This window comes from Cibotium barometz, chromosome 27 (genome assembly GCF_041138505.1).
Source record: "Cibotium barometz isolate CiBa-2024 chromosome 27, ASM4113850v1, whole genome shotgun sequence".
Taxonomy (NCBI): Eukaryota; Viridiplantae; Streptophyta; class Polypodiopsida; order Cyatheales; family Cibotiaceae; genus Cibotium; species Cibotium barometz.
The window spans coordinates 45,681,834-45,707,492 of NC_141072.1; the positions used below are offsets into that span (position 1 = coordinate 45,681,834).

General features: G+C 44.1%; 1 protein-coding gene across 1 annotated transcript in view; it reads right to left on the reverse strand.

Annotated features, from left to right (window-relative positions):
• Positions 1 to 5,813: 5,813 nt before the first annotated feature.
• Positions 5,814 to 25,659, reverse strand: part of LOC147623443 (bifunctional nitrilase/nitrile hydratase NIT4A-like) — a 34,809-nt gene continuing 14,963 nt past the window's right edge. The window contains exons 4-6 of the mRNA XM_086821604.1: positions 6,944 to 7,237; positions 6,549 to 6,830; positions 5,814 to 6,359 (exon numbers count right to left, since the gene is read on the reverse strand). Of these exons, the coding sequence (XP_086677730.1) occupies positions 6,172 to 6,359; positions 6,549 to 6,830; positions 6,944 to 7,237 (764 nt within the window). The 3' untranslated portion in view covers positions 5,814 to 6,171. The remainder of the gene's footprint in view (positions 6,360 to 6,548; positions 6,831 to 6,943; positions 7,238 to 25,659) is intronic.

Sequence of the window (25,659 nt, forward strand, 5' to 3'; positions counted from 1 at the left end):
CTAGTGGAAACACAAGCCATTATGAAGGAGATAAAGAAAGGGAGGAAGAAAAAGACAGAAAGAGAAATGAGGGGCGTCATCCTGAACGCAGCTGTAGAATCACAAAGACTAGAGGCTGAGCTGCACAGGAAATCAGATCATACCAGGAAGCATCGACAATGCAAGAAGCCACAGCCAGCCATGCCACTCAAGAGCAAACCCAACAAGTTACTCCCTCGACGAGCACAGCGCAGCGCTGATCTTCACAAACCTGTCCTCACTTAAGGATTCAGCCTTGGTAGACACACTTGCAGAGATAGAACCAGCACCAGCAGCATCAATTCTAATGCCGGGATAAAGAATCGCAAGGCATTGAGACAGCAAAACGGCCCTAGTGCATGATCCAGCAGCCCATAGAGATATAGGCAAAAGACCAAGAAGTGCAGAGCCATCAAGCCCGAGCAAAAGACGACATCTGGAAAATGAAGAAAGGCTACCCCAGCTTTCCTTCCTGCTGCTGCTGCAGAATGTCGATTATGAACAGTTCATGCAGGACACTATTATGGAAGGGTTGGATGAGCTGTTAAACCTACCACATGCTGGACTCGATTTAAGCGCAAGCACAAGTGCACCATGGGAGCAAGAGCAAAAAGTATGGCGTTGCCACCTCCTCACAACACACATGCTGCATGATCGTAACGTTGCCCTTTGGAAAAGCAGATTAACGAGTCAAACACACAAGTGCGGACTTTAAAGGACCACTTGGCAGCAACAACAAAGGCCACGCATCGGGATGTCATAATGAAAAGTTAGAAGGCCACGGAGGAGCAAGAGACCAAATACAAAGGCCACGCATCGGGATGTCATAATGAAAAGTTAGAAGGCCACGGAGGAGCAAGAGACCAAATACAAGGCACTAGAAAGCAATAATGTGGTCCTTAGCCAAACTATTGTTCAGAGAATCAAAGAAAATACGGACCTCAAGGCAAAGTTGGAACATGCTAAAGAGCAACTCTAGAAGGAGGTCACTCACAACCACGAGCTCATAGCCCTTCATGCCCCCCTAGCAAGTACAAGAACTCTAGAAGGAGGTCACTCACAACCACGAGCTCATAGCCCTTCATGCCCCCCCAGCAAGTACAAGAACTCCATCATAAATCCATGGCCAAAGAAGAGGAACAACGATAGATCCAACAGTTATCCTCAAATCTAAAAGAAGAAGAAGACAAAGCCACTCACTTATAGCAAGAGAGAAAACAATCAAACAAGGCACATGCAGAGAAAGTGAGAGCACTTAATGACGCCATCAGTGCCAGTCAAGTCGCGAGATGCAAAGGATGGTATTAGCACACCAAGAGGCTATGGCACAAATCACACAACAGTTACAAGACAGTCAGAGGCTGGCTACCGAAAGGCTCCAAAGAATCATAGAAGCTCAAGAAAGCGAAGCAACAGCCAGGCATGCCCAAGAGGAAGCAACCCGGAGATTCGAGGAGTTGGATGCTGCAAGGATGGTCCGTGAAACCACAATATCAAACCTCCTCAGCAATAATGACTCTCATCTACAAGAGTTGGAACGCCAGTTGGCGATACAAGATCGAAGTCAATGGCCAGAGAGCTTACAGATGACATGCGCCTACTCCTTGAGCGTTCCTCGGAGTTGCCAATAACTCCTCGAGCCCCTCCTCAAACTCTTACTCTATTTTTGCCTACACTAACCCTCTCCTTATTACTTCAATACGATATAAATCTATCTGAGGACCTCGGCCTAGGTGAACTAATCCTCATTAAGCAGAATACTAAACGCGATGCTGACCCCACGATTATAATGGAAATTTTATGGGGGGACATAGTCTTAACTAATCCACAAGATATCTTCTTTTATCCACCATTACATCCTATTGTGTTAAACCTTCGTAGTTGGTGTCGGGTACTCCAAAATTCTGAAATTCTGTACAACAGTGTCAAAAAATTAGACCTGTTTGTTCCACATGACATTCCCTAGACACCAGCCAACTACGAGGTGGTAGCACATAGCTATCAATGGATTATAAGCCATGGGTGGCTCGAAGTTTACAATACTCACCAACATCTCAACTTATGTGAGTCTACCTTATATCACCCTTTTGGAATTCTAAAACTATACTCTAATATCTACAACATTTAGAATCCATGTTAACCAATGTACTCTACAATTTGATGCCACTCATATTGAATATCCTACCATAAATCCTAAGGATATCCTTGACCTACAAGAGTTTATGAAATCTCACAAGCCTAGCCACCCACCCCCTAGCATAGGTCATGGTCAAGAAGAAGCCTTGTCTTCATCTTTAGTTTCCACTTACCCCTATATTCTAATGTCACTAGTGAACTCCTTAATCCCTATCCTCATGCCCCACACCTACTAACACATCTCAGGCCGATTGCATATTATCTACTCTCACTCCTTAGCAGATAGATTTTTCCACTAACCCTCTTGCCCCCGAGGAGATACAGGCACCTCACCCATCTCCCCAAACGACAACCTCATGAGGTACGTTATCCTATTCCCCAAGACAATATTGAAGCTTTCACTTATGATACAATTTTGGAATCATTGTCTGGTGCAGAATATAAGGGCCTAATTTGCACTGGCAATCCTATGTTAAAGCCCAAGTTGATGTTCAAAGTGCTAATGCAAGTAACACCCTTTGAACCAACTCAAAGGATTCTACCAGAAGCCTACTCCGAGGTCACACCAACAAAACAACCTTATGTGCCATACCCTCTACGAGCACCTCATCCAGAAGAACTACTTTCCTTTGGCTGGAGAGGGCATATTGTGGACTAATGTGGCATGGCACATGAAATTGGCCAATCCCCAATTGGCCGACCTGCTGGAAATCGGGATTGTCACTTTCATGATTAGCTATTGCTTTCGCAGGTGGAGAAAGGCTCACCCCGCACACACAAGAGGCGGCTATGCCACAATTGCCACAGATGAGGCACAGCCCAAACTAGAGGATTTTGGAATACAACCAGACTGGTGGAAAGAATACTTAACAATTCCAGAGTACAGCCAAGTCTATATGTGCGCGCAACCAACTCAGTGGGTTGACCCATTGTACATGCCCCTTAAGAGAAGATGGACTCCACTGGAGTTTCAAGAGGCCAAGCAGCGCGACTCCCATGTCTGTTTACGATTTCCTGGTCTTCATGCTAGCATCCTTTCCAGACATATGGGAACAAAGGAAACAAATGCTTACTTAGATACAAGCATGACGCCGTATCTCGGACCCAGCAATCGTGGCAAGTGTTTGATTTTTGAAATTGCTCGTGGTCCTGATTGATCAACCCAAAGAGCCCTATGATGGCTATGAAGTTGAGCACCTGCAGTTCGACATGAATCAAGGCTCATCTGACCGGGGCATGATGTTGTATTACCATCGTCTAAGGTGTCTTCTAGCTTACATACATGTCATGTTCAAAGATATGGTGGACACAGGGTTCTGGCGCTCACACTCAGCCGTGATTGCCTTATGCGACAGTGTAAAAGCATAGGAGTACGCCCTCATAATGAAGAAAGCACTAACTATATACTAGTCATGGCAAGGAACACTTCATGAGAGAAAAACATTGATAACAAGCTAGGTAAACACACCATGATGAGGCTACTATATGGGTTGGTTATTGTTGGTCTGAAAACGCATCATATAACACGCATGATGAGAGGCGGCTCATAACACAAAACACAGCATAAGAACTAAGTAGAAAATGTATCTCATATGCTGGTCATATGAGAAAAACGCAACATATATGGCCTGCCATTTGAGATCAAAAATGCACAGCAGACGAAGGCGCATCAGATCAAAAAGTGCATGTGAAGGGAGAAAAAAATGTAACATATGAAGGGGGTGGCTCATGAAGAGAAAAACGCACAGATGATCATGGAAGGGCTGAAAACGCAAAAACCTTGAAAAAACACACCCTAAAAATGTAGAAGGGGAGAAGGTGAAACGTAGTGATGGAATGGAGCCTAGCTTTGATACCATCTTAGAAACATGGCTAGGCCCAAGAGGGAGTGATTGAGAGTGGAAGGAGAGGTGGAGAGATCAAGCCATGGCATGTGGAATCACAGACATGGATAGGAAAGAGAGAGAGAGAGAGAGAGAGAGAGAGCAGACCACCCCCTCTGTAGTGGCTTACACCAAGAACAACAATTGCCTTGTCAAAAAATTGCCAATCATCAAGTCGTCGTCAACCCTGAACTCAAGTGCCTGACGTCGTCAACCTTGAACTCAAGTGATAAACACAATGATTGTATCATGAATGATAATACTCACACCATGTGCAATGTATTTTTAAGCACTAAGGAGCGTTCACACCTAAGAGGGTGTTCACACCAAAACAACCTAGACATACCCCGCACCATTGAGGCTCAGATAATTCCAATAGGGAGTGTGTAGGTTGAAGCGCATGTCTCTCTTTAAGATCAAAAGTTCACAAGATTTGCAAGTAGACCATAAGGTGGATTTGGGGAGGTGTACTTTAGCAATTCATAAAGATGGCCAAGTGCACATGAGACAGCATCCTTTGGGGCTCCTTCCCTTCCATGCCACACAACCATTGTAGGTGGTGGTTGTATTTAGAGACCTTTCAAAGAAAAGAAGGCACGGAAGGTGTGTTTGTTAAGAAGTCATATGGGTGTTCTATTTCTTACAATAGCTTTCTCTACCTGTCTTGCCATTTTTTCGATTAAGAAGAATAGTAATGACGTTCCATGAAAAAATCACCTCTTTATTAACCGATAGCCTTCTCTACCTTTCTTGCCATTTCTATGATCAAGAAAGATGGTGATGATGTTCCATGAAAAAAATCACCTCTCTTCCTTTCTTGCCATTTCTATGATCAAGAAAGATGGTGATGATGTTCCATGAAAAAATCACCTCTTTCATGATCAACCGATAATGTTGAAACACAAATTAAGTGCCCACGGGAGCTTAGTCTAGTGGTATGTAAAAACCTTTCAAGGATGAAAAGTTTTCAAGATGATAACTAGATTATATTCCTCCTAGACATTACCATGAGGTGTTGCTTGTATAAAATAGAGCTCTAATTTTGGGCACCTGTTCTTTAATGAGCCACCATCCATATCCTCAATAGCATAAACAACTAACTTCAAACTTTGAAGCCTATAATGCATTTGCTATACTATAAGCTCCAAATATTATCATGGCATTGTATGTTATAGCCCAGAAACAGAAATTGATTTCAAATCTATGTATTGATTATCCAAGGTATATGTATGTGCATTTTCTTCTGTAATCTATGTGGGCAAGAGATCTAAAATCTTTTAAAGATACACATATGGGTACAACCTTTTTCACACCTCAAGATTCTTTGCAACATATGTTACAATTGAAAACGCTGCCTTTTAAAGTTTGTTGACCAGGAAAGGTAATGCACCACATATTAAATATTGAGCCTAACTCAAAAACGGTTCATGACTTCTGTGTGGCAAGGCTTGTACTAAATATTGAGCCTAACTCAAAACAGTTTATGGCTTCAGTGTGGCATGACTTGCTTGTAATCTACTTTATTCCTACAATGAAAATACTTGGTAGATACATGCTAACTCATAAGTTGTAACTCTGTTTATATATAATATAAAAATAGGTTAAATGATGTTTTACATGCCATATGCCATTTCTTAGTCCAAGAGAGCAAGATAGCAAAAGGTTGTTACACAGTGGAAGCAATGCTAGTTTAGGCAAGATGGCTCACCATGTCAAATTTATCCCCTATAACGTGGGCGCACTTCATCTGTCATTGGCACCTAATGGGATCACACATGCCAGTGCAAACAGTATGTTTCTAAGCACAAGTACAGTGCAAGCATACCTTCTTAACCCCAAGTGCATGTGCCTTTGAAGAACTAGCTTTCTTCCGAGCAGCACGTTAGGTTCCCTACTTGGTGGGGGGCACTTAATGGCAAGATACATAAATCTTCTTGCCCATGAGTCCATTTAGCCCAGTTCAAAGAAATTGCCCGGTGGAACCGAGCCAAGCCAGAGCAAACATGAAGGGAATGAGGCCTAAACACAAATGGTCACCTTCTTTCTACATTGATTTTTTAGGTTTATATAAAGCCACATTGTGTAGACTTTTGAACTAAGTACACTTGTGAATATCAGCTACTCATGCATGCCATTACTTGGACAAGCTCAACCTTTTCAGATCTGCAACAGTATCAGTTTCCAATTGTTGTTGAGTCAATTTGGAGGTGAAGGAAACTGCAGGGAGTGGATGATCTCTCACTGTGAGTCCAAGGACATCAGGGCGAGCATAGTGACCCACCACATCAAAATCAAACTTTGCCCTGATTATTTCTCCAAAATCTGCATGAGGTTTCATTCAACCTTATCAATATGTGACAATGAAGATTCTTTAAAAAAGTCTTTACAGTACTAAAAGGTTATTATTTATACAAAGTGTAGCTTAAGTCTTTAATTTAAACATCAGGATAGCCCCCTAAAGCCTGCATTTTATATGTATGTTGTGCATACATACGTGTTTATTCCACTCACCAATATCTGCAGATACAAGTGCTTCATCTTCATAATTGGGTCCTGCCAACACAGTTCCTAATGGAGAAATGATGACACTCCCGCCTGAGCATACCACTGCGTCAGGTAGTGGCTCCTCTTCTAATCCTCCAAATATGTATTCTGGTGGGGGAGGGTAATCTCTTCTGCGGCAAAACTGGTTTGCAGACAAAACAAAGCATCCCCCTTCCAATGCAATGTGTGTCATCGATGCTTGCCAGCTCCCTCTTGAATCTGCTGTAGGTGCACAGTATAGTTCAATGCCTGCCAATCAAATCCCTCAAGGTCATCATTACATGCTTCAATCAACATTCCCTGAGAAGTAAGAGCATCCAATCATCAGAAACGTTCAGAACACACACAACCCAATAACTGACCTTTTCCATACATCGCTGTTCTTAAAAGGGGCATTCTGTTCTCCCAGCAGATTAACGCTCCAATGCGCCCCACCTGGGTTTCAAATACAGGCAGTGTAGAGCCATCACCGAAACCCCAGATCACCCGTTCAGAAGCTGTTGGCATGAGTTTCCTATGCTTTCCCAAGTACTGCCCTTGGGTGTCAAAGAAAAGCACGGTGCAGTAAAGAGTACCACCAGCTCGTTCTATAATTCCCATAACCAGATGTACTTTGTACCTGGCTGCAACACTTGCTAACCTTTCAACCTCAGGTCCTGCAAAAATAGCGTAGGAAGGCTGGATTATGGACCTTCTACAAAGAGGCAAAAAGGAAAGATAAACAACTCTAAAGCAAGGATATCAAAGCCAGAAATCTTAAAAGGAGTTTGATACACTCATTAAGCACTGAATACAACATAGAATACCAATGCCAGACACGTTTAAAAAATGTATGCATACTAATTATCATGGTTTTTGAGGTGACAAATGTACTTAGGTCATTAGATGACATTGTCCATGCATTTTATGCACCAGCCATCATTTCCAGATACCAAGACTTCGTTTGTGGTAGTGATGCAAACACATCAGCTGAGGACATGGGGCAGCACAAAGCACAATTTGTAACCTGCAGCGGAATTATTCGTAATTGAGGATCTTGTGAAGAAAAGAAAGAAAAGAAAAAGTGTGCATGTGTCTGGATACAACTGTGAATCATCATGGAGCGGTGGAGCCCATATACAAACAATATAAAGGGGGGTGGGGATGTGGATGGAGTGCTAAGGCAAGATGCATCTCTATATGCTGAAGGGGTAGTACAAGCATGCTATGCAGATCCATGTCTACTCCATCCAGTGCCATAAGAGGGATATAAGATATCATACATCGCCGATGCTGAGTCTGTGAATGGCGTGAACATGTACCCTGAGTCTGAATGAAAGCGAGCTAGCCTCTCTTGTGTCTCCATCTGGTGTCTCATTCGGATAGCTGCTATCTCTCGGTGACGGAGTCTGGGTGCTCTATGTCGAGTCTGTCTAGGTCTCCTCCGGGCTCTCAATTCCTCTGCTCTCTGTGCGGTCACCCCACGTGGTACATCAGCTGGCACTGGCATAGCTCTCTGGAAGAAATCTGTGAGCTGGGACTGTCTCCCACCCCTAGTGGGAGCGGGTGTCTAGAGGAGTCTCTCTTGAGAACTATGAAGGTCTAGTAGTAGTCTGCCAAGCTGTCGCTGGTCCGAGGCCTCCATCAACTGATGTAGTGAAGAGTGCTCCTCAAACAATTCTGCATATCTATCTCTTACCCCCTGGTGGGCTCTACATCTACATACAAAGTGATCCTCAGTCTCCACCTCCTCGCGGCACAATCTGCATATCCGCTCAGCTCTGGGAACCCGTGCCGCTCTCCCAGCCTCTATCTCTAGCTTATGTGATGAGACTCGTAGCTGTCCAATAGCAACGCGAGAGCTGTGTGGCATGTATACATCCATGTACCGCGGTCGCTGTATAAACCCATCCCCTGAGATGCTCATAAAGCGGTCTCTGTAATACAGCATCTTCGGTGGTTTTTTTTTAGTTTGCATCGCTAGAACCCAAGTTGGGTAGTGATCATGGAAAGGGTCAACTTGGACAGCATGAAGAAAGTTGGGTAAGGTGAGAAGAAAGCCGAGCTTGTCGGCTGTGCGTGAGAGAGAGAGAGAATCGAGGCGACTTGTTTTTTTTTTCGTTGCTGCTGTTGGCAAGCGGTGGGCAGCCAAGGTAACGTGTTTTTTTTGCCTCGGCATTTTTTTTTAGCTTTCCCCGTTTTTTGACAGCAAACGTGACCAATTTTATTTAAAAAAACGCAACTTGCCAAAAAAAAAACCAAAAAAAAAAACGTAAGTAGTGTGGCTAATTAAAACAAAACGTAACCCGCATGTCTAAAAAAAAGACGTACCAAGGAGGCTGAAAAACGTGACCAACAGGCCCGTTTTTCTAAATTCGTTTGGGCTTCCAACATCTCTGCGTGGGCAGCATCGGCTTGCAGACTCCCACAGCCTCTCGTTCTCTATTTTCTTAGTAGCGGGGACCCTTGCAAACTCCTAGAGCCTTTTGTGCTTGGGTTCCCTCCTGATTTTCGGGAGCTTTTGTTCTCGACCAATTAGTTGCTCCTTGCCTCTCCTCAACCAGGATGTCCGTCCAAGAATCGGAGATGGACCCTATAACTGAACCTGAAGACCTGCTGGCTACTAAGGCCGCTGACGGCGATCTTTTGGAAGATTTTGTGACTAAATCTGATTTTCGGGAGTTTTAAATTACTTTCGAGGCTTCTTTCACGGAGCATCAGGCACAGGTCACCGTGCAGATGTAGACTTTGCAGAATTCCATCTCTTTATTGAGCATACCAAGGAGATTGTGGACACGTGGCTACATAAGTGGTAGGTCCACTTCCAGTTTCATCAATATGGCGATAACAAAAAGATTCAATTGGCAGCAGGTTTCCTCTCGGGCAAGGCTTTGCTCTGGTGGAAAGAACTCAAACCTAAACCAACCACCTGGACGCAGTTTGAAGAAGTCTTCAAGAAGAAGTTCCTCAAGGAGGATGACTACGACATAGTTGCTCAGTTTGCCAGTTTAACCATAACCTCGCAGAACCTTACTTATGAGGTCTACCTCTAGAAATTTAGAGACTTACAGATGAAAGCTACAAGATGGGTTCTACTACTCTTTTGGGTTTCTTCGTAGCAGGATTACCTGACTCATACCGTTTATAGGTCAAGAAAAACAAGTGCACAACTTTGGACAAGGCCATTCACTCTTCGCGTATTTATGATGATACGATGGTCTCTTCCAAAACCAAGACCGCAAGCGAGCAGGGGAACAAGCACAAAAGGAAGTTCTCCACGCCGATGACTCGCACAACATAAGTCTAGTCTTTGGACCAACCTTCGAAGAATTCTAACTGGATTCCAGCGAAGAAAAACCGCCTCCTCAAGGCTTTGAAGCTCAAGAAAGAGGGACGTTGCTTCATCTGCGAAGAAAAAGGACACATGCGTAACGAGTGCCTGAAGAAGGCTGCTAAGACAAACGCAGGACCCAAGACGAAGGCAGCCAACCAGTTGTCTTTGATAGGTACTTCAATCAATGTGCTTTCTCACCCTAGTTCATGTTCTCATTGTCTGGTCAACTCTAAGGTTTTTGGCTTGCATGATCTTCTCTAAGTTTATGGAGAAGTGAATGGCCATAGAATCCATATTCTTCTGGACCCTGGAAGCTCACACAACTTTGTCAATTACAAACTTGTGTAGAAATTGGGTCTGGACACGACGCCTAGCGATCATACCTACGAGGTACGTCTACCTGCGGGTCAGCAAGTGTGGGATCGAAAGGTGGAGAAGCTACCAAACCGGATTCAGGACTACAGAGATATTCTAGAGTGCTATGTTATGCGCCTAGAGCATCTAGACTTGCTATTAGAGGGATTGAGTGTTTTAAGACCCTTAAGGTCCAGATAGATTGGTTTAGTCATTCTATTTCTATTGAACATAGAAACACCCACTTTCGCATTTAAGGTGATTGTATACATCCCTCTCAAGGACCTTTTGTAAATACAGTTGATTTTGGAAATATAATGGATTCTTCTTTGTATATTGCTTTCCATTGTGTCTTAATTCCGCTTTCTTCGTTTCTCATACTGCATGTTAATGAATTAAGTGTGTTTGAAAGCAAAGAATTAAAGAAGTTATTCAAGATGTATTTCTGTCATGTGCACAGTGGGTATCTACCGTGTGCTATACGCATGCAAGACTAGTTTCGAGGCTTGGGGAAGCTTGGAACTAGGCAGGCTGATTGACGAGCTAAGTTAGGGATATACTAACGGGCGGACACCTAAGTATGGACGGGCGGGCGGCCAAGTGTGGACGCCCGATGACCGGCCAAGAGCCTATAAAAGGGTGGCCAAGGTTAGTTATTGATTATAGAGAGTCTCGCGAGTTTGTGAGAGCTCTATGGTCTTGGAGCCTGGATCTAGTGCAGACGTGCACCTGCTTTGTGCAGCCGAGGCCGGCAGCAATCTCGAGGCCCGCGAGGGCAGCTTCGTGGCGGTATGGGACGTCGCAAGGAGGAGATTGGTCGGTACGTCAACCTAGTTAGCTCAGCTCGTGGCTCGGTGGGGACAGCCAAGACTGTGGGCTCGCCCACGGCTGTCATGGTTGGGAGGTGAGTCAGGCCTGCACCCCCTTTGTTGTTTGTTGTTCGTTTGTTTGCAGGATTCGAGTTTCGAACCAAGATCGATCACGAGGGGATCCGTGGGGATTTGACAGTGGTATCAGAGCATACCTCGTGAACGAGCAAGTCGGTAGGTAGAGAAGAAGAGGTTGAAGAACGGTATGTGTTAAAAAAACTTGCTGTTTTTTCTGTTCATACTGCAGTTTTCAGTTTGGTATGTGTTTTTTCTTCATCAAAGAAACCCATGTTGATGATGGGAGATGGTAGTTTTAATAGGGTTGATTGCTTTGCAAAGAAGAGGCCTTGTTGTGCAGTCGCATGAGAGAAAACAGAAAAACAGAAAAAAAAAAGCATGATGCTTTTCGTTTCTTTTCGTTGATCGAACGAGAGAGAGAGAGAGAGAGAGAGAGAGAGAGAGAGAGAGAAAGAAGCGGTTGAAGCATGTTGGTTGAACGCTGGTGAGCAGGCGTTTGGTCGAGTCGTTTGGGCGAGTCTGTGCAGGCGATAAAGTTGGCAGGCGGCTCAGTGTGCGAGGGCAACCAGCCACGTAGCCAGGCGGCCATTCATACCTAGGCGGCCAGCAAGTTTACGCAGCGCCTAGGCCAGGCGGGTTGGTGCCCAGGCCAGGCCTACGTCGGCGCTTAGGCCAGGCGGGCAGGCAAGTTTGGCAAAGGCCACCCGTGCGCACAGGCGGCACCGACTGAAACGCAGCTGCTGGCAGCAGCCGACGGCGGGCAGGGTGGCGCCGGCAGGAAGATTCGCGCAGGCAGCCATGGGTGACGTCAAAAGCAAACACCGGCAGTTCACCAAAACGGGTTAATCCAGGAGGAGGAAAAAAGAAAAAAAACAAAAACGCAAGGAAGCATACGTTTTTAGTGCTTTCGTTTTTTGTTTTTTTTAAGAGGGAGTTTAAATTATTTTTTTTTAAAGAAGGTTTAAAAGTTCTCTCCTCTCTAAGGTTTCCAAGGTTTTTTATTTTTTTAAGACAAGAGAATATATATATCCATATATATATATATATATTTATATTTATATTTATTCACGGGAAAAAAAAAACACAAAAGCTAAAGCAAAAGCTAAGCCTAGCTTTTCGAGTTTTTTTTTGGCTTTTGGGAAACCTTTATAAACCCCTCTAGAGGGCTTCTTGCCACACATCTCTCGACTTCTCGAGTTCTCAAGTTCTCAAGTTTTCGAGCTCTCAAGCTCTCGAGTTCGCTCGCACTTTCATTGTGCAAAGATCGACTTTTCTCTCCGCGTACCCTCTTCACGATGTCGACCCAAGAATCAGAGTTGGAGCCCCTCGTGGAACGCGAAGGCTTGCCGGCTACGGAAGGCACTGATGCCGATCTTTTTGATGAGTTTGTGTCAAAATCAGATTTCCAAGAGTTCAAAGTAGCTCTCGAAGCTTCTTCGTCGGAACGTCAGCGCAGCCCAGATGCAGGCTTTGCAGAACTCCATCGCTCTCTTGACCACTACCCTCTCTACTTTCTCGGGAATGGATACCTTGGCTTCAGCTTTAGGCCCCAATATTACTCCGGAACCGTTTGGGGGCGAGCAAAAGCAGCGAACCAAGGAGATCGTGGACACTTGGCTACACAAGTGACAAGTTCACTTTCAGTTTCATCCATATGATGATGGAAAGAAGATACAGTTAGCAGCAGGTTTCCTGTCCGGCAAAGCTTTGCTTTGGTGGAAGGAACTGAACCCAAAGCCAACAACTTGGGCACAATTCGAAGACATTTTCAAGAAAGAATTCCTCAAGAAAGAGGATGATTATGATGTTGTTGCCCGGTTTTCAGCTTTGACCATGACCTCACAACATCTCACTTATGAGGTCTACCTCCAGAAGTTTCGTGACTTGCAGATGAAGGCTACAAAGATGGATCCCACTACTCTTTTGGGATTTTTCGTAGCTGGTTTACCCGACTCGTACCGATTACAGGTTAAAAATAACAAATGTAAAACTTTGGACGAGGCCATTCATTCAGCTCGTATCTATGATGATACGATGGTCTCTTCCAAGTCAAAACCCGTGACCGAGCAGGGGAACAAGCATAAAAGAAAGTTCTCCGCACCTATGGCTAACACGAATGAAGGCAAGTCTTCGGACCAACCTTCAAAGAATACAAGTTCGCGACACCAGCGAAGAAGAAACGACTCCTTAGGGCTTTGAAGCTCAAGAAGGAAGGACGTTGTTTTATCTGCGAAGAAAAAGGACACATGCGTAATGAGTGCCCGAAGAAAAAGGGTACCAAGTCAAACGCAGGACCCAAGCCAAAGACAGCTAACCAGTTGTCTTTGACAGGTACGTCAATTACTGTACTTTCTCGCCCTAGTACTTGTTATGATTGTCTGTTCAATTCTAAGGTATTTGGCATGCATGATCTTCTCCGAGTTTATGGAGAAGTGAATGGCCATAAAATTCACATTCTTTTAGACCCTGGCAGTTCGCATAACTTTGTTAACTACAAACTTGTGGAGAAATTGAGTCTTGATACGACACTCAGCGACCATACCTATGAGGTACGTCTACCTGCGGGCAGACAAGTTTGGGATCGCAAGGTGGAGATGCTTCCAATCCAGATTCAGGACTACAAAGATACTCTGGAATGCTATGTCATGCATCTGGAAAATGTAGACTTGTTATTAGGGATTGAGTGGTTTAAGACTCTTGATGTCCAGATAGATTGGTCTAGTCATATTTTTTCTTTTCAGCATAGGGACACCAAGTATAGTATTTTAGGTGATTGTATCCATCCCTCTCAAGGACCTCTTGTAAATACAATTGATTTTGGAAATATAATGAATTCTTCTTTGTACACCGCTTTCCATTGTGTATTGATTCCACTTTCTTCTTTTCTCATCCCTTCCATGGATGTGAATGAATTAAGTGTGTTTGAAAGCAAAGAATTACAGAAGATACTTGATTCGTTTCAAAATGTATTTCCTAAGGAACTGCCATCGGGTTTACCACCTGAACGGGCAGTAGATCATCGTATTGACTTGATCCCTGGTGCTCATCCTGTGAGTATTCCACCTTATAGGATGAGCCAAGCTGAGGAAGATGAGTTGGCTAAACAACTCGAAGATTATTTGAGGATGGGCCAGATCCGTCCAAGTAAATCACCTTGGGGTGCACCTGTGTTGCTTAGGAGAAAGAAGGACAATACTTGGAGAATGTGTATAGATTACAAAAGATTGAACAAGTTGACAATTAAGAACCGTTATCCTCTCCCTAGATCAGATGACCTAATTGACCGGTTAGCAGGAGCGAAATATTTCACGAAGATAGATTTGCGTACTGGCTACCACCAGATACGTATTCATGAAAGGCATGTCGAAAGAACCGCCTTTCGGACTAGGTATGGCCATTACGAGTTTCTCGTATTACCTTTTGGGTTAACCAATGCTCCAGCCACTTTCCAGCAAATGATGAACGATCTTTTTCGTGAACATTTGGGAAAATTTGTGGTGGTGTTCCTGGATGATATTTTGATATATAGCCGTACTCTTGAGGATCATGTCAGACACCTCATGATTGTCTTATCTATTTTAAGACAGAATCGACTATATGCTAAGTTGAGTAAATGTGAGTTCTTTATGACCGACATCATTTACTTGGGACACAAGATCACTAGAGATGGATTGAGCATTGACTATAAACGAGTTCAGAAGGTTTTGGACTAGTCTATACCGCGAACAATGAAACAACTTCGTTCTTTTCTCGGTTTTGTTGTTTTTCTTAGGAAATCTGTACGGGAGTACTCTCAGCTCACACTACCGATGACCGACTTATTGAAAGGTCGTGGACGTAAGTCCAATCAGCCTATCACTTGGAATAACGATTTGGATATGGCCTTCAGACTTTTGAAAGATAAAGTCAAGGAAGCCCCTATCTTAGCATTGCCTGATCCTAGTCGGCCTTATGTTCTTGAAACTGATGCCAGTGACTATGCTATTGGGGCTGCTTTATTTCAACATGGTAGACCGGTTGCTTTTGAAAGTAAAAAGCTAGACGACACTCAATCTCGTTGGCCAACCCTTGAGAAGGAGCTTTATGCTGTGATTCATGCTCTCAAGGTTTGGAGACATTATTTATATGGCTCCAAGTTTGTCGTATTGACTGATCATCAGTCAATCAAGTATGTGTGTGATGCGGATGATTTGAGAGGCAGGAAAGCTCGTTGGGCAGAGTTAATGCAAGATTTTGATTTTGAGATCCGTTATCGGAAAGGGTCCATGAATAATATTGCAGATGCGCTTAGCCGAATTAGAGAGGTGAATTCTTTGTCGTTCACCGAGATTTATACTGACTTATTTCAGTCATTGAGAGGGCTTTGCAGGACTGATAGTTATTTTGGTCCATTTTGGCAGAAGATCCAGGACGGGAGCTCATTGTTTGACCAAGACTCAGTGACTGAGCAGTCTACCATTCAGGCTGCAGGAGGTCAGTGGATGATTCGGAATGGTTTACTGTTCCGTAATGACAAAATTTGTGTACCGCAGATCTCGGACATTAGGTCCAAGATTCTGAGGGAGTGTCACGACGCCCCTTCTGCTGGACACCCTGGGGTACACAGGACACTATCATTAGTGAAACACACTTTTTATTGGCCGAAGATGAAAGGGTATGTAGAAGATTATGTTCTGAAGTGTCAGATTTGTCAGGCAAATAAAGCTGAACGCTTTAGACAGGCTGGGTTGTTGCATCCTTTGCAAATCCCAGGTAATAAATGGGAAAGTATTTCCATGGATTTTATTACCGGATTGCCAAGAACACATCAAGGCCACGATTCTATTTGGGTTGTGGTAGATCGCTTGACAAAGATGGCTAGATTTTTACCGACCCGGAAGAATATTACAGCTACGCAATTAGCTCGGCAGTTTATCGAGCAATTGTTTAGACTGTACGGGTTACCGCAGGACATGGTCAGTGACAGGGACTCTAAGTTTACGAGTGACTTTTGGAAACTTGTTTTTGAGAAGTTAGAAACAACTTTGAATTTAAGTTCCTCTGATCATCCTCAATCTGATGGCCAGACTGAAAGAGTGAATCAGATTTTGGAGAATATGCTTGGAGCATATGTATCCAAAAGACAAAGTTCATGGGAGGATTATCTTCCTATGTTAGAATTTGCATATAACAGTACTAAGCATACGAGTACAGGGTTTAGTCCTTTCATGCTTATGTACGGTTTTCAACCAAGATCACCTGTTACAGTAGGATTCTCAGGACTTCAGCATGATGCAGCACGTAATTTTTTTTAAGATATGCAGGAAATGTTACAAGTTGCAAAGGAATCTATTAGAAGTGCTCAAGACCGAGACAGATTTTATTCTAATAAACATCGTTCACCTAGAGAGTTCTCTGAAGGAACGATGGTGTATTTGCGAGTTCCGAAAGATTCCGAGACTTTACGGACAGAAAAATCTCCGAAATTATCCCCTAGATACTATGGACCATTTCGTGTTACACGACGGATTGGTTCAGTTGCATATTAATTGGATTTGCCTTCTCATGTGAAAGTTCATCCTGTATTTCATGTCAGTAGACTTAAGGAAGTACTGGGTGGAGCAGATCAGTTAGTTACTCCTCAAGAAATTATAGATGTCCAAGACATGACATTTGTTCCGCACGAACCTGAAAAGATTCTTGGATTTCGTGAACGAAGATTGCGTCATACGCTTATCACGGAATACAAGATCAAGTGGAAGGATCATGTTGAGGAGGACGCTACATGGGAGACATTGACTTCTCTTCAGAGAGATTACCCTGGCTTTTTAGTGAGCTCAGGAGTGAGCTCTTAGAGAAAGGGGAGTATGTCATGTGCACAGTGGGTATCTACCGTGTGCTATACGCATGCAAGACTAGTTTCGAGGCTTGGGGAAGCTTGGAACTAGGCAGGCTGATTGACGAGCTGAGTTAGGGATATACTAACGGGCGGACACCTAAGTATGGACGGGCGGGCGGCCAAGTGTGGACGCCCGATGACCGGCCAAGAGCCTATAAAAGGGTGGCCAAGGTTAGTTATTGATTATAGAGAGTCTCGCGAGTTTGTGAGAGCTCTATGGTCTTGGAGCCTGGATCTAGTGCAGACGTGCACCTGCTTTGTGCAGCCGAGGCCGGCAGCAATCTCGAGGCCCACGAGGGCAGCTTCGTGGCGGTATGGGACGTCGCAAGGAGGAGATTGGTCGGTACGTCAACCTAGTTAGCTCAGCTCGTGGCTCGGTGGGGACAGCCAAGACTGTGGGCTCGCCCACGGCTGTCATGGTTGGGAGGTGAGTCAGGCCTGCACCCCCTTTGTTGTTTGTTGTTCGTTTGTTTGCAGGATTCGAGTTTCGAACCAAGATCGATCACGAGGGGATCCGTGGGGATTTGACAATTTCCTAAGGAGCTACCATCGGGTTTGCCACCCAACAGAGTAGTTGATCATCATATCAATCTAGTCCCTGGTGCTCAACCTGTTAGCATTCGGCCATACAGGATGAGCCAGGCTGAGGAAGATGAGTTGGCTAAGCCAAATCCGTCCAAGTAAATCACCTTGGGGTGCACTTGTGTTACTTAGGAGAAAGAAGGATAACACCTGGCAAATGTATGTAGATTACAAGAGACTGAACAAAGTGACAATCAAGAACCGCTATCCTCTCTCTAAATCAGATGACCTAATTGACCGTTTAGTGGAAGCGAAGTATTTCACGAAAATAGATTTACATACTGGCTACCACTAGATACGTATGCATAAAAGGCACGTCAAAAGAACCGCCTTTCGGACTAGGTATGGCCATTATGAGTTTCTTGTATTATCTTTTGGGCTGACCAATGCTCCAACCACTTTCTAGCAAATGATAAACGATCTTTTTTGTGAACATTTGGGGAAGTTCGTAGTATTCCTGGATGATATTTTAGTATACAGTCGTACTCTTGAGAATCATGTTAGACACCTCACGATTGTCTTGACTATCTTAAGAAAGAATCGACTGTATGCTAAATTTAGTAAATGTGAGTTTTTTATGACAAAAATCATTTACTTGGGACACAAGATCATACGAGATAGGTTGAGCATTGACTATGACCAAGTGCAGAAGGTTTTGGCTTGGCTGATACTGCAGACGGTGAGACAACTTCGTTCTTTTCTCGGTTTTGTTGTTTTTCTTCATAAATCTGTGCGGGAGTACTCTCAGCTCACACTACCGATGACCGACTTGTTGAAAGGTTGTGGACATAGGTCGAATCAGCCTATTTCTTGGAATAACGATTTGGATACGGCCTTCAAACTTTTGAAAGATAAAATCAAGAAAGCACGTACCTTAGCACTACCCGATCCTAGTTGACCTTATGTTCGTGCGAGTGACTATACGATAGGGATTGCTCTATTCCAAGATAGTAGACATGTTGCTTTCAAGAGTCGAAAGCTAGACGACACTCAACAAGGGGTCCATGAATAGTGTAGCAGATGTGCTTAGTCGGATCAGAGAGGTGAATATTTTGTCGTTCATCGAGATTTCTACTAACTTATTTCAGTCACTGAGAGGACTAACAGTTATTTCGGTCCATATTGGCAGAGGATCCAGGATGGGAGATCATTGATTGACCAAGACTCGGTGACTGAACAACCTACGATTCAAGCTACGGGAGGCCAGTGGATGATTCCGAATGATTTACTGCTCCGTAATGACAAAATTTATGTACCACAGGTCCCGGACATTAGGTCCATTCTTAAGGAGTGTCACGACGCCCCTTCTGTTGGACATCCCGGGATACACAGGACATTAGCTTTAGTGCAACACACTTTCTATTGGCCAAAGATGAAAGGGTATGTAGAAGATTAGGTCCTCAAGTGTCAGATTTGTCAAGCGAATAAAGTTGAACGCTTTGGACAAGCTGGGATGGTGCATCCTTTGCAAATCCTAGGTAATAAAGTATTTCCATGGATTTTATTACCGGATTGCCAAGAACACGTCAAGGCCACGATTCTATTTGGGTTGTGGTAGACTGCTTGACAAAGATGGCTAGATTTTTACCTACACGAAAGACTATTACAGCTACGCAATTAGCAAGGCAGTTTATCGAGCAATTGTTTAGACTACACTGTTTATCGCAAGACATAGTCAGTGATAGGGACTCAGTTTACAAGTGACTTTTGGAGGCTTGTTTTTGAGAAGTTAGAAACAACTTTGAATCTGAGTTCCTCAGATCATCCTCAATCTGATGGCCAAACTGAAAGGGTGAATCAAACTTTGGAAGACATGCTTCGTGCATGTCTCCAAAAGACAAGGTTCATGGGAGGATTATCTTTCTATGTTAGAATTTGCATACAACAGTCCTAAGCATACGAGTACCGGTTTTAGTTCTTTTATGCTTATGTACGGATTTCAACCTAGATCACCTGTTACCGTGGGATTTTCCGGACTTTAGCATGATGCAGCGCGTACTTTTTTACAAGACATGCAAGAAATGTTACAAGTTGCGAAAGAATCTATTAGAAGCGCTCAAGACAAAGACAGATTTTATTCTAATAGACATCGTTTACCGAGAGAGTTCTCTGAAGGAACGATGGTGTATTTGCGAGTTTCAAAAGATTCTAAGACTTTACGGACATGCCGATCTCCGAAATTATCCCCTAGATACTACGGTTAAACGCCGGATCGATTCAATTGCATATGAATTGGACTTGCCTTCTCATGTGAAAGTTTATCCCGTATTTCATGTCGGTAGACTAAAGGAAGTATCGGGTGAAGCAGACCAGTTTAGTTACTCCTCAAGAAATCATAGATGTCGAGGATATGACATTTGTGCCATACGAACCGGAAAAGATTCTTGGACTTCGTGAAAGACGATTGCGGCATACGCTACTCTCACAGAATACAAGATCAAGTGGAAGGATCGTGTTGAGGAGAACACTACATGGGAGACATTGACTACTCTTCAGAGGGATCACCCTGAGTTTTTACTAAGCTCAAGAATGAGCTCTTAGAGAAAGGAGAGTATGTCATATGCATAGAGTGCATCTACCGTATGCAGCACGCACACAAGACTAGCTTTGAGGCTTGGAGTAGCTTGGAGCTAGGCAGGCAGTTTGGCAAGCTGGGCTAGGGATGGACTGTCGCGCGGGCACCCATGTGTGGACGCCCGATGACCGGCCAAGAGTCTATAAAAGGGTGACTCGGGTCAGTCAGTTGGTCAGAGTCTCGCGAGGCTATGCGACAGCTCAGCGATCAGGAGCCTGGATCTAGTGCAGGCATGCACTTGCTTCATGCAGCCAAGGCCGGAAGCAATCTCGAGGCCCGCGAGGGTAGCTCCGTGGCGGTACGGGACGTCATGGGGTAGAGACTGGTCGGGCTGTCATGGTTGAGTGGTGAGTCAGGCTTGCACCCCCTTCACAGTTTATGGCTTTGTTTTGCAGGCTTCGGGTCTTGTTTCAGGATTGCTCTACGAGGAGACCCTTGGGGATTTGACACTCGCCTCGGACTAGGGCTCAAAAGGGACCAGTTTCCACTCCAGGTCCTGCACTTGCTATATAGATATGTCCACGTGGCATCAAAGTGCACGTGACAGTTTTCGAATGATATATGATCATTACAAGTTTTTCGTATTACCTTTTGGGCTCACAAATGCTCTTGCTACTTTTCAGCAGATTATGAATGATCTCTTTCGGGATTGTTTAGGGAAATTTGTTGTGGTATTCTTAGATGATATGATCATTACAATCATTACAAGTTTCTCATATTACCTTTTGGGCTCACGAATGCTCTTGCTACTTTTCAGCAGATTATGAATGATCTCTTTCGGGATTGTTCAGGGAAATTTGTTGTGGTATTATTCGACGATATTTTGATATATAGCTGTTCTTTGGAGGAGTACGTAGAGCACCTTAGACACGTTTTGGGGATTCTCATGCGTGACGACTGTATGCAAAAATCTCTAAGTGTGAATTCTTTTGTAAAGAAATCACATGCCTAGGTCATCGAATTTCTAAGTATTCAGATGCAACCGTTCCCGTTTCGAACTTTCTCAAAGGACATGGACAAAAGTCTAACACTCCTATTACCTCAACTGAGAGGCTTGATCAAGCATTTAAAAGAATCAAGCTGATGGTGAGAAATGCACCCGTTCTAGCCATACCAAGATAGTTCCAAACATACGAAACGTACGAGTTTAGTACGTGGTACAGAACGTTGACAACAATAAAATACGTAAATGTTAAAGTACTTTTCAATGTGAAGCGGCCTCCTGTACACGTCCGCACACTAAGCCAATTCAACCCTCATCTTGGGCCAGTAAAACATATGTTTTACCAAATCATAGGTTTGTTGTACACCCTGATGACCTGCTGTAGGAGCATCGTGACAATCATAAAGGATCCTCATCCGAATCTCAGCACTATCCGGCACACAAACTTGGGTATCATCAAGCTTCTTGCTCTCAAAAGCCACAAGTCAACCCTCATGGAATAAGGTAGCCCTTATTGAGAAATCATTGGGCAGCACACAAAGGCTATGAAAAGAGAAGAAAACGTTTTTTAATGAAGTTATGCAAACGTTTCATGTGGCCAGCGCAGAAGCTACGCACAGAGAAGAGAGAAAATTAAAAAACGTTTTATGCACATGTTTTTTGTCCATTCAAAACAATGCATTTCTTATGAAAACATGAGAATTTAAAACGTTTTTAATATTTTAAACGTTTAAAACGTTTTGAACCATGCCAGTTGAAAAAACAACAAATTGAGAGTTTTATATAATAATAAAAAGTATTTAAACATTTGATAGTTCAAAACGTCCTATATCATTTAGGATGTGTTTTTTATCCTACCTTGAGCCATACTGGATCTTGTCAAACCATTCGTAGTTCAAACCGCTGCCGGTAGAAGTCCAGGACTATGTGGTAAAGTGTTGTCATTGTCAAGTCAACAAGGCTGAGCGCCTTAAGATTGGAGGACTACTACATCCTCTGGAGATCCCTTATATTGAATGGGAAAGTAGTTCCATGGATTTTATCACCGGATTACTACACACTCACAAGAGGCAAGATGCCATTTGGGTGGTGGTAGACAGATTGACAAAGATGGCAAGATTTTTACCCACAAGGAAATAGTAACGGCTCCTGAATTGACACTTGAGCTTATTACGTTATATGGTTTATCTTGTGACATAGTGAGTGATAGAGACTCCAAGTTTACTGGACACTTCTAGCAACTACTCTTCCAGAATTGGAGACCTAGCTAAGTTTGAGTTTCTTTGATCATCCTCAATCCAACAGGCAAACGGAGAGGGTGAATCAGGTTTTGGAGGATATGCTTCACGCATATGTCACCAAGAGACCATCAGACTGGGGGAGGTACATCCCGATGGTTGAGTTTCTCCATAACAATGGTAAGCATGCGGCCACTGGTTACAATCCGTTTATGGTGATGTATGGATACCAACCTAGATCTCCGGTAGCTATGGGACTTGAGGGTATTCAGAATGATGCGGCTAGGGATTTCTTAAGAGATGTTAGCCAAAGCTAGAGATTCTATCACGAGTGCTAAGGATAGAGCACGGTTTTATGCTGATAGGTAGCGTCTGCCGAGGGAGTTATCCAAGGGAATGCTGGTGTATTTGCAAATACCCGAGAGTTCGGAGACATTACAGACAGGGAAGGATGGGAAGCTATCCCCTAGGTATTGTGGACCTTTTCGGATCCTTAAAACAATCGGAGAGGCAGCCTATATATATACCTAGATGAATCCAGGAACATGCCCAAATTCACTTTATATGAAAGAGCAATTTATAACCTCATGATAGTCATCCACAAGAAAATAAACCAACAACTCCATCATGCATAGTATGGACTAGATACTACGACATCCCCACTAACGTCATCAGTGCCCAATAGTGCAAAATGTGAAAGTTCATCTAGTCTTTTATGTCAGCAAACTGAAAGAGCTGCTAGGAGCTGAGGATAGCATTGTGACTCCTCAGGAACTTGTTGAGGTTGAGGACTTGTCTTATATTCCACATGAACCGAAAGCTGTGATTGATTTCAGGGAAAGGCAAGTTGATCCTTGAGTATAAAATTAAGTGGAAAGACACGGCAAAGGAGGACTTGACTTGGGAGATAGTTGCTAGTATAGAGCATAGGTTCCCCGGTTTTCTTTCTTAGACAAAGTTTGTTTCCAAGAGTGGAAATGTCTGAGGAGGGAAAGTATGTTATGTACCTAGAGATAATCCTCGGATTAGCAAGCCTAATCCAACAGGGTTATGGGACCCTGGGATTAGGAGATAGCACAGGCAAATATAGTGGGCTAAGGTTCAGAATTAGTAAACTAGGCTACTAGTTATCTTTAGTAGGTTAGCTATTTATAGCGGCACTTATCACTATATAAGTGATGCTTTGGGTTATTATTCGGGAGTCAATTGTGTGGTGCACTTCTGATGGGTCTGTGCCTAGACCAAAGTTTCTACTCTTGCCGTGGACATGGCACATCACAGATAGTCTTGCCGAGGGCCCCTATGGGCAGGTGCCCGTGCTATGGGGCGCTAGGTAGTGCTGACTGGCATGTATCTTTGGAGTGGGACCTTATCCCCTAGCTCGGGGGTAGATCAAAGTAATGATTCTATGGTTGGGTGGTGAGCTTGCCCGCACCCCTTCTATTTCGTTTCTCTAATCTTGTGTTGGACTGTGTTTAGGAGATCTTGGTTGGACAGGCTTGCATATCAAGGGGATACTCCTTGTGGGCCAATCTAGGGGCCATGGAGGCCCATGACCAATGCCCTATAGCCAGCATGGCTGGGCATGCTGTCGGCCAGCCCTAGGGAGGCTTGGACAGCAAGGCAGACAGCCCTTGAGGCTTGGCCAGCCTGTCGACCAGCCCTATGGCCTGGGCAGCCCAGTCGACCAGCCTTATGGCTTGGCCAGACTGCTGGCTAGCCCACGGCTGCCCATGGGCAGCCATGCGCTGGCTGGACAGCATAGCAGAGGCGGCCAGTTGATAGGTGTGAGAAGGCGCCTGAATTATGCATTTAGAACACGTCGTGGGAGAAAAATCAGCAGACCGACACCTTCATGAACCCACCGACCAGAAGATGAAAAGATTATATAAGCATAAGCTAGAGAGTCTTTTAGGCATCTTACAATTCACAAGGGGCTGAAGAATTCCAAGGTCCAGGACAGCCAAAGGGAATCCTCAAGCCGAGGTGAAGGGGAAAGGTCAAGAATCAGAAGATTTCCAGATTTGCATCATTCTAATAAAGCAAATACACCATCCATGGTGGGGGCCCTACAGAGAGTATTCAGGACCCAATATTATGTCGGACTCACTCTCTCTATATATATATTTCTACACATATTTCTCTATCTTGTGCATTATCTTCATCACAAAAGACTACTGAATTCTGTCCATTGAGGTACCGATTCTATTCATCAAGCTTCCACATGTTACAAAAACCCATCTTAAAGGCATCCTCCTCGGCTATCTGGACCTGATGATTACCTATATGAAGATCAATCTTCGTAAAATACTTGGCTCCCTGGAGCCTATCGATCAGATCGTCCACTCTAGGAAGGGAGTATCTATTCTTGACTATAGCTTTTTTCAACTTTTTTTAGTTGACACGCATCCTCCAAGTTCCATCTTTTTTATGCTTCAAAAGCATTGGAGCTCCCCAAGGGGATTTACTCTGGTGAATCTGTCCCATCCTAAGATATTCCGACAACTGTCAAGCAATCTAATCCTCTTCTAGCAGGCTCATCCTGTAAGGTGCAATACTTACAAGTTGAGACCTTGGAATCAACTCAATCCTATGGTCAACTAACCGACTGGGCAGTAAACCATGAGGTAACACTGCAAGGAAAACATCATTGAACTCTGCTTTAATGTTTTCTTACTCTCGTGTCTCCCAAACATTTAACTCACTCCATTTAAAATCAGAAGTGAAGTAACATTAGATGAAAGATGATCAAGCACACATTGGAACACTTCATCATCAGAATACGAACCCTGTATAATATTATGAAGTTTTGCAGAGTTTACAAGAGTAGAGGTTGGGACTCCAAAATCACCCTTCAAACAAACTAGAGCATCTTCCAGTAAAAAAGACAACGTATGATCCTTCCAGTTTACATGGACATCATGGTTACGAAACCATTCTTTATAATAATGTCTACCCTATCTAGATTCATCAACAAAAAATCTATATATATCGAATAACTCTGGATAGATATCACACGGAACACAATAGTTGCTCTGCACGAAGATCTGCTAGCTGAAGTTGTCGCCTCCACCCCTACTCGAGTCGCCTGCTCGCACTCCCCCTCGCCACCCTCACGACTGCATTCCCCGCCTGCTCGCACCCCCCCCTCGCCGCGCCCCTGTGCTGCTCGCATCCCCCGCCTTTCTCGCGCCCGTCGCCCCCTGCCCGCCTGCCCCGTCACCTTCACGCCCCCCGCTCCCGCCCCTTCCTCCGCCCCCCGCTGCCCCTGCCTGCCCCCACCCCTCCCCCCCCCTTTTCGCGCTTGC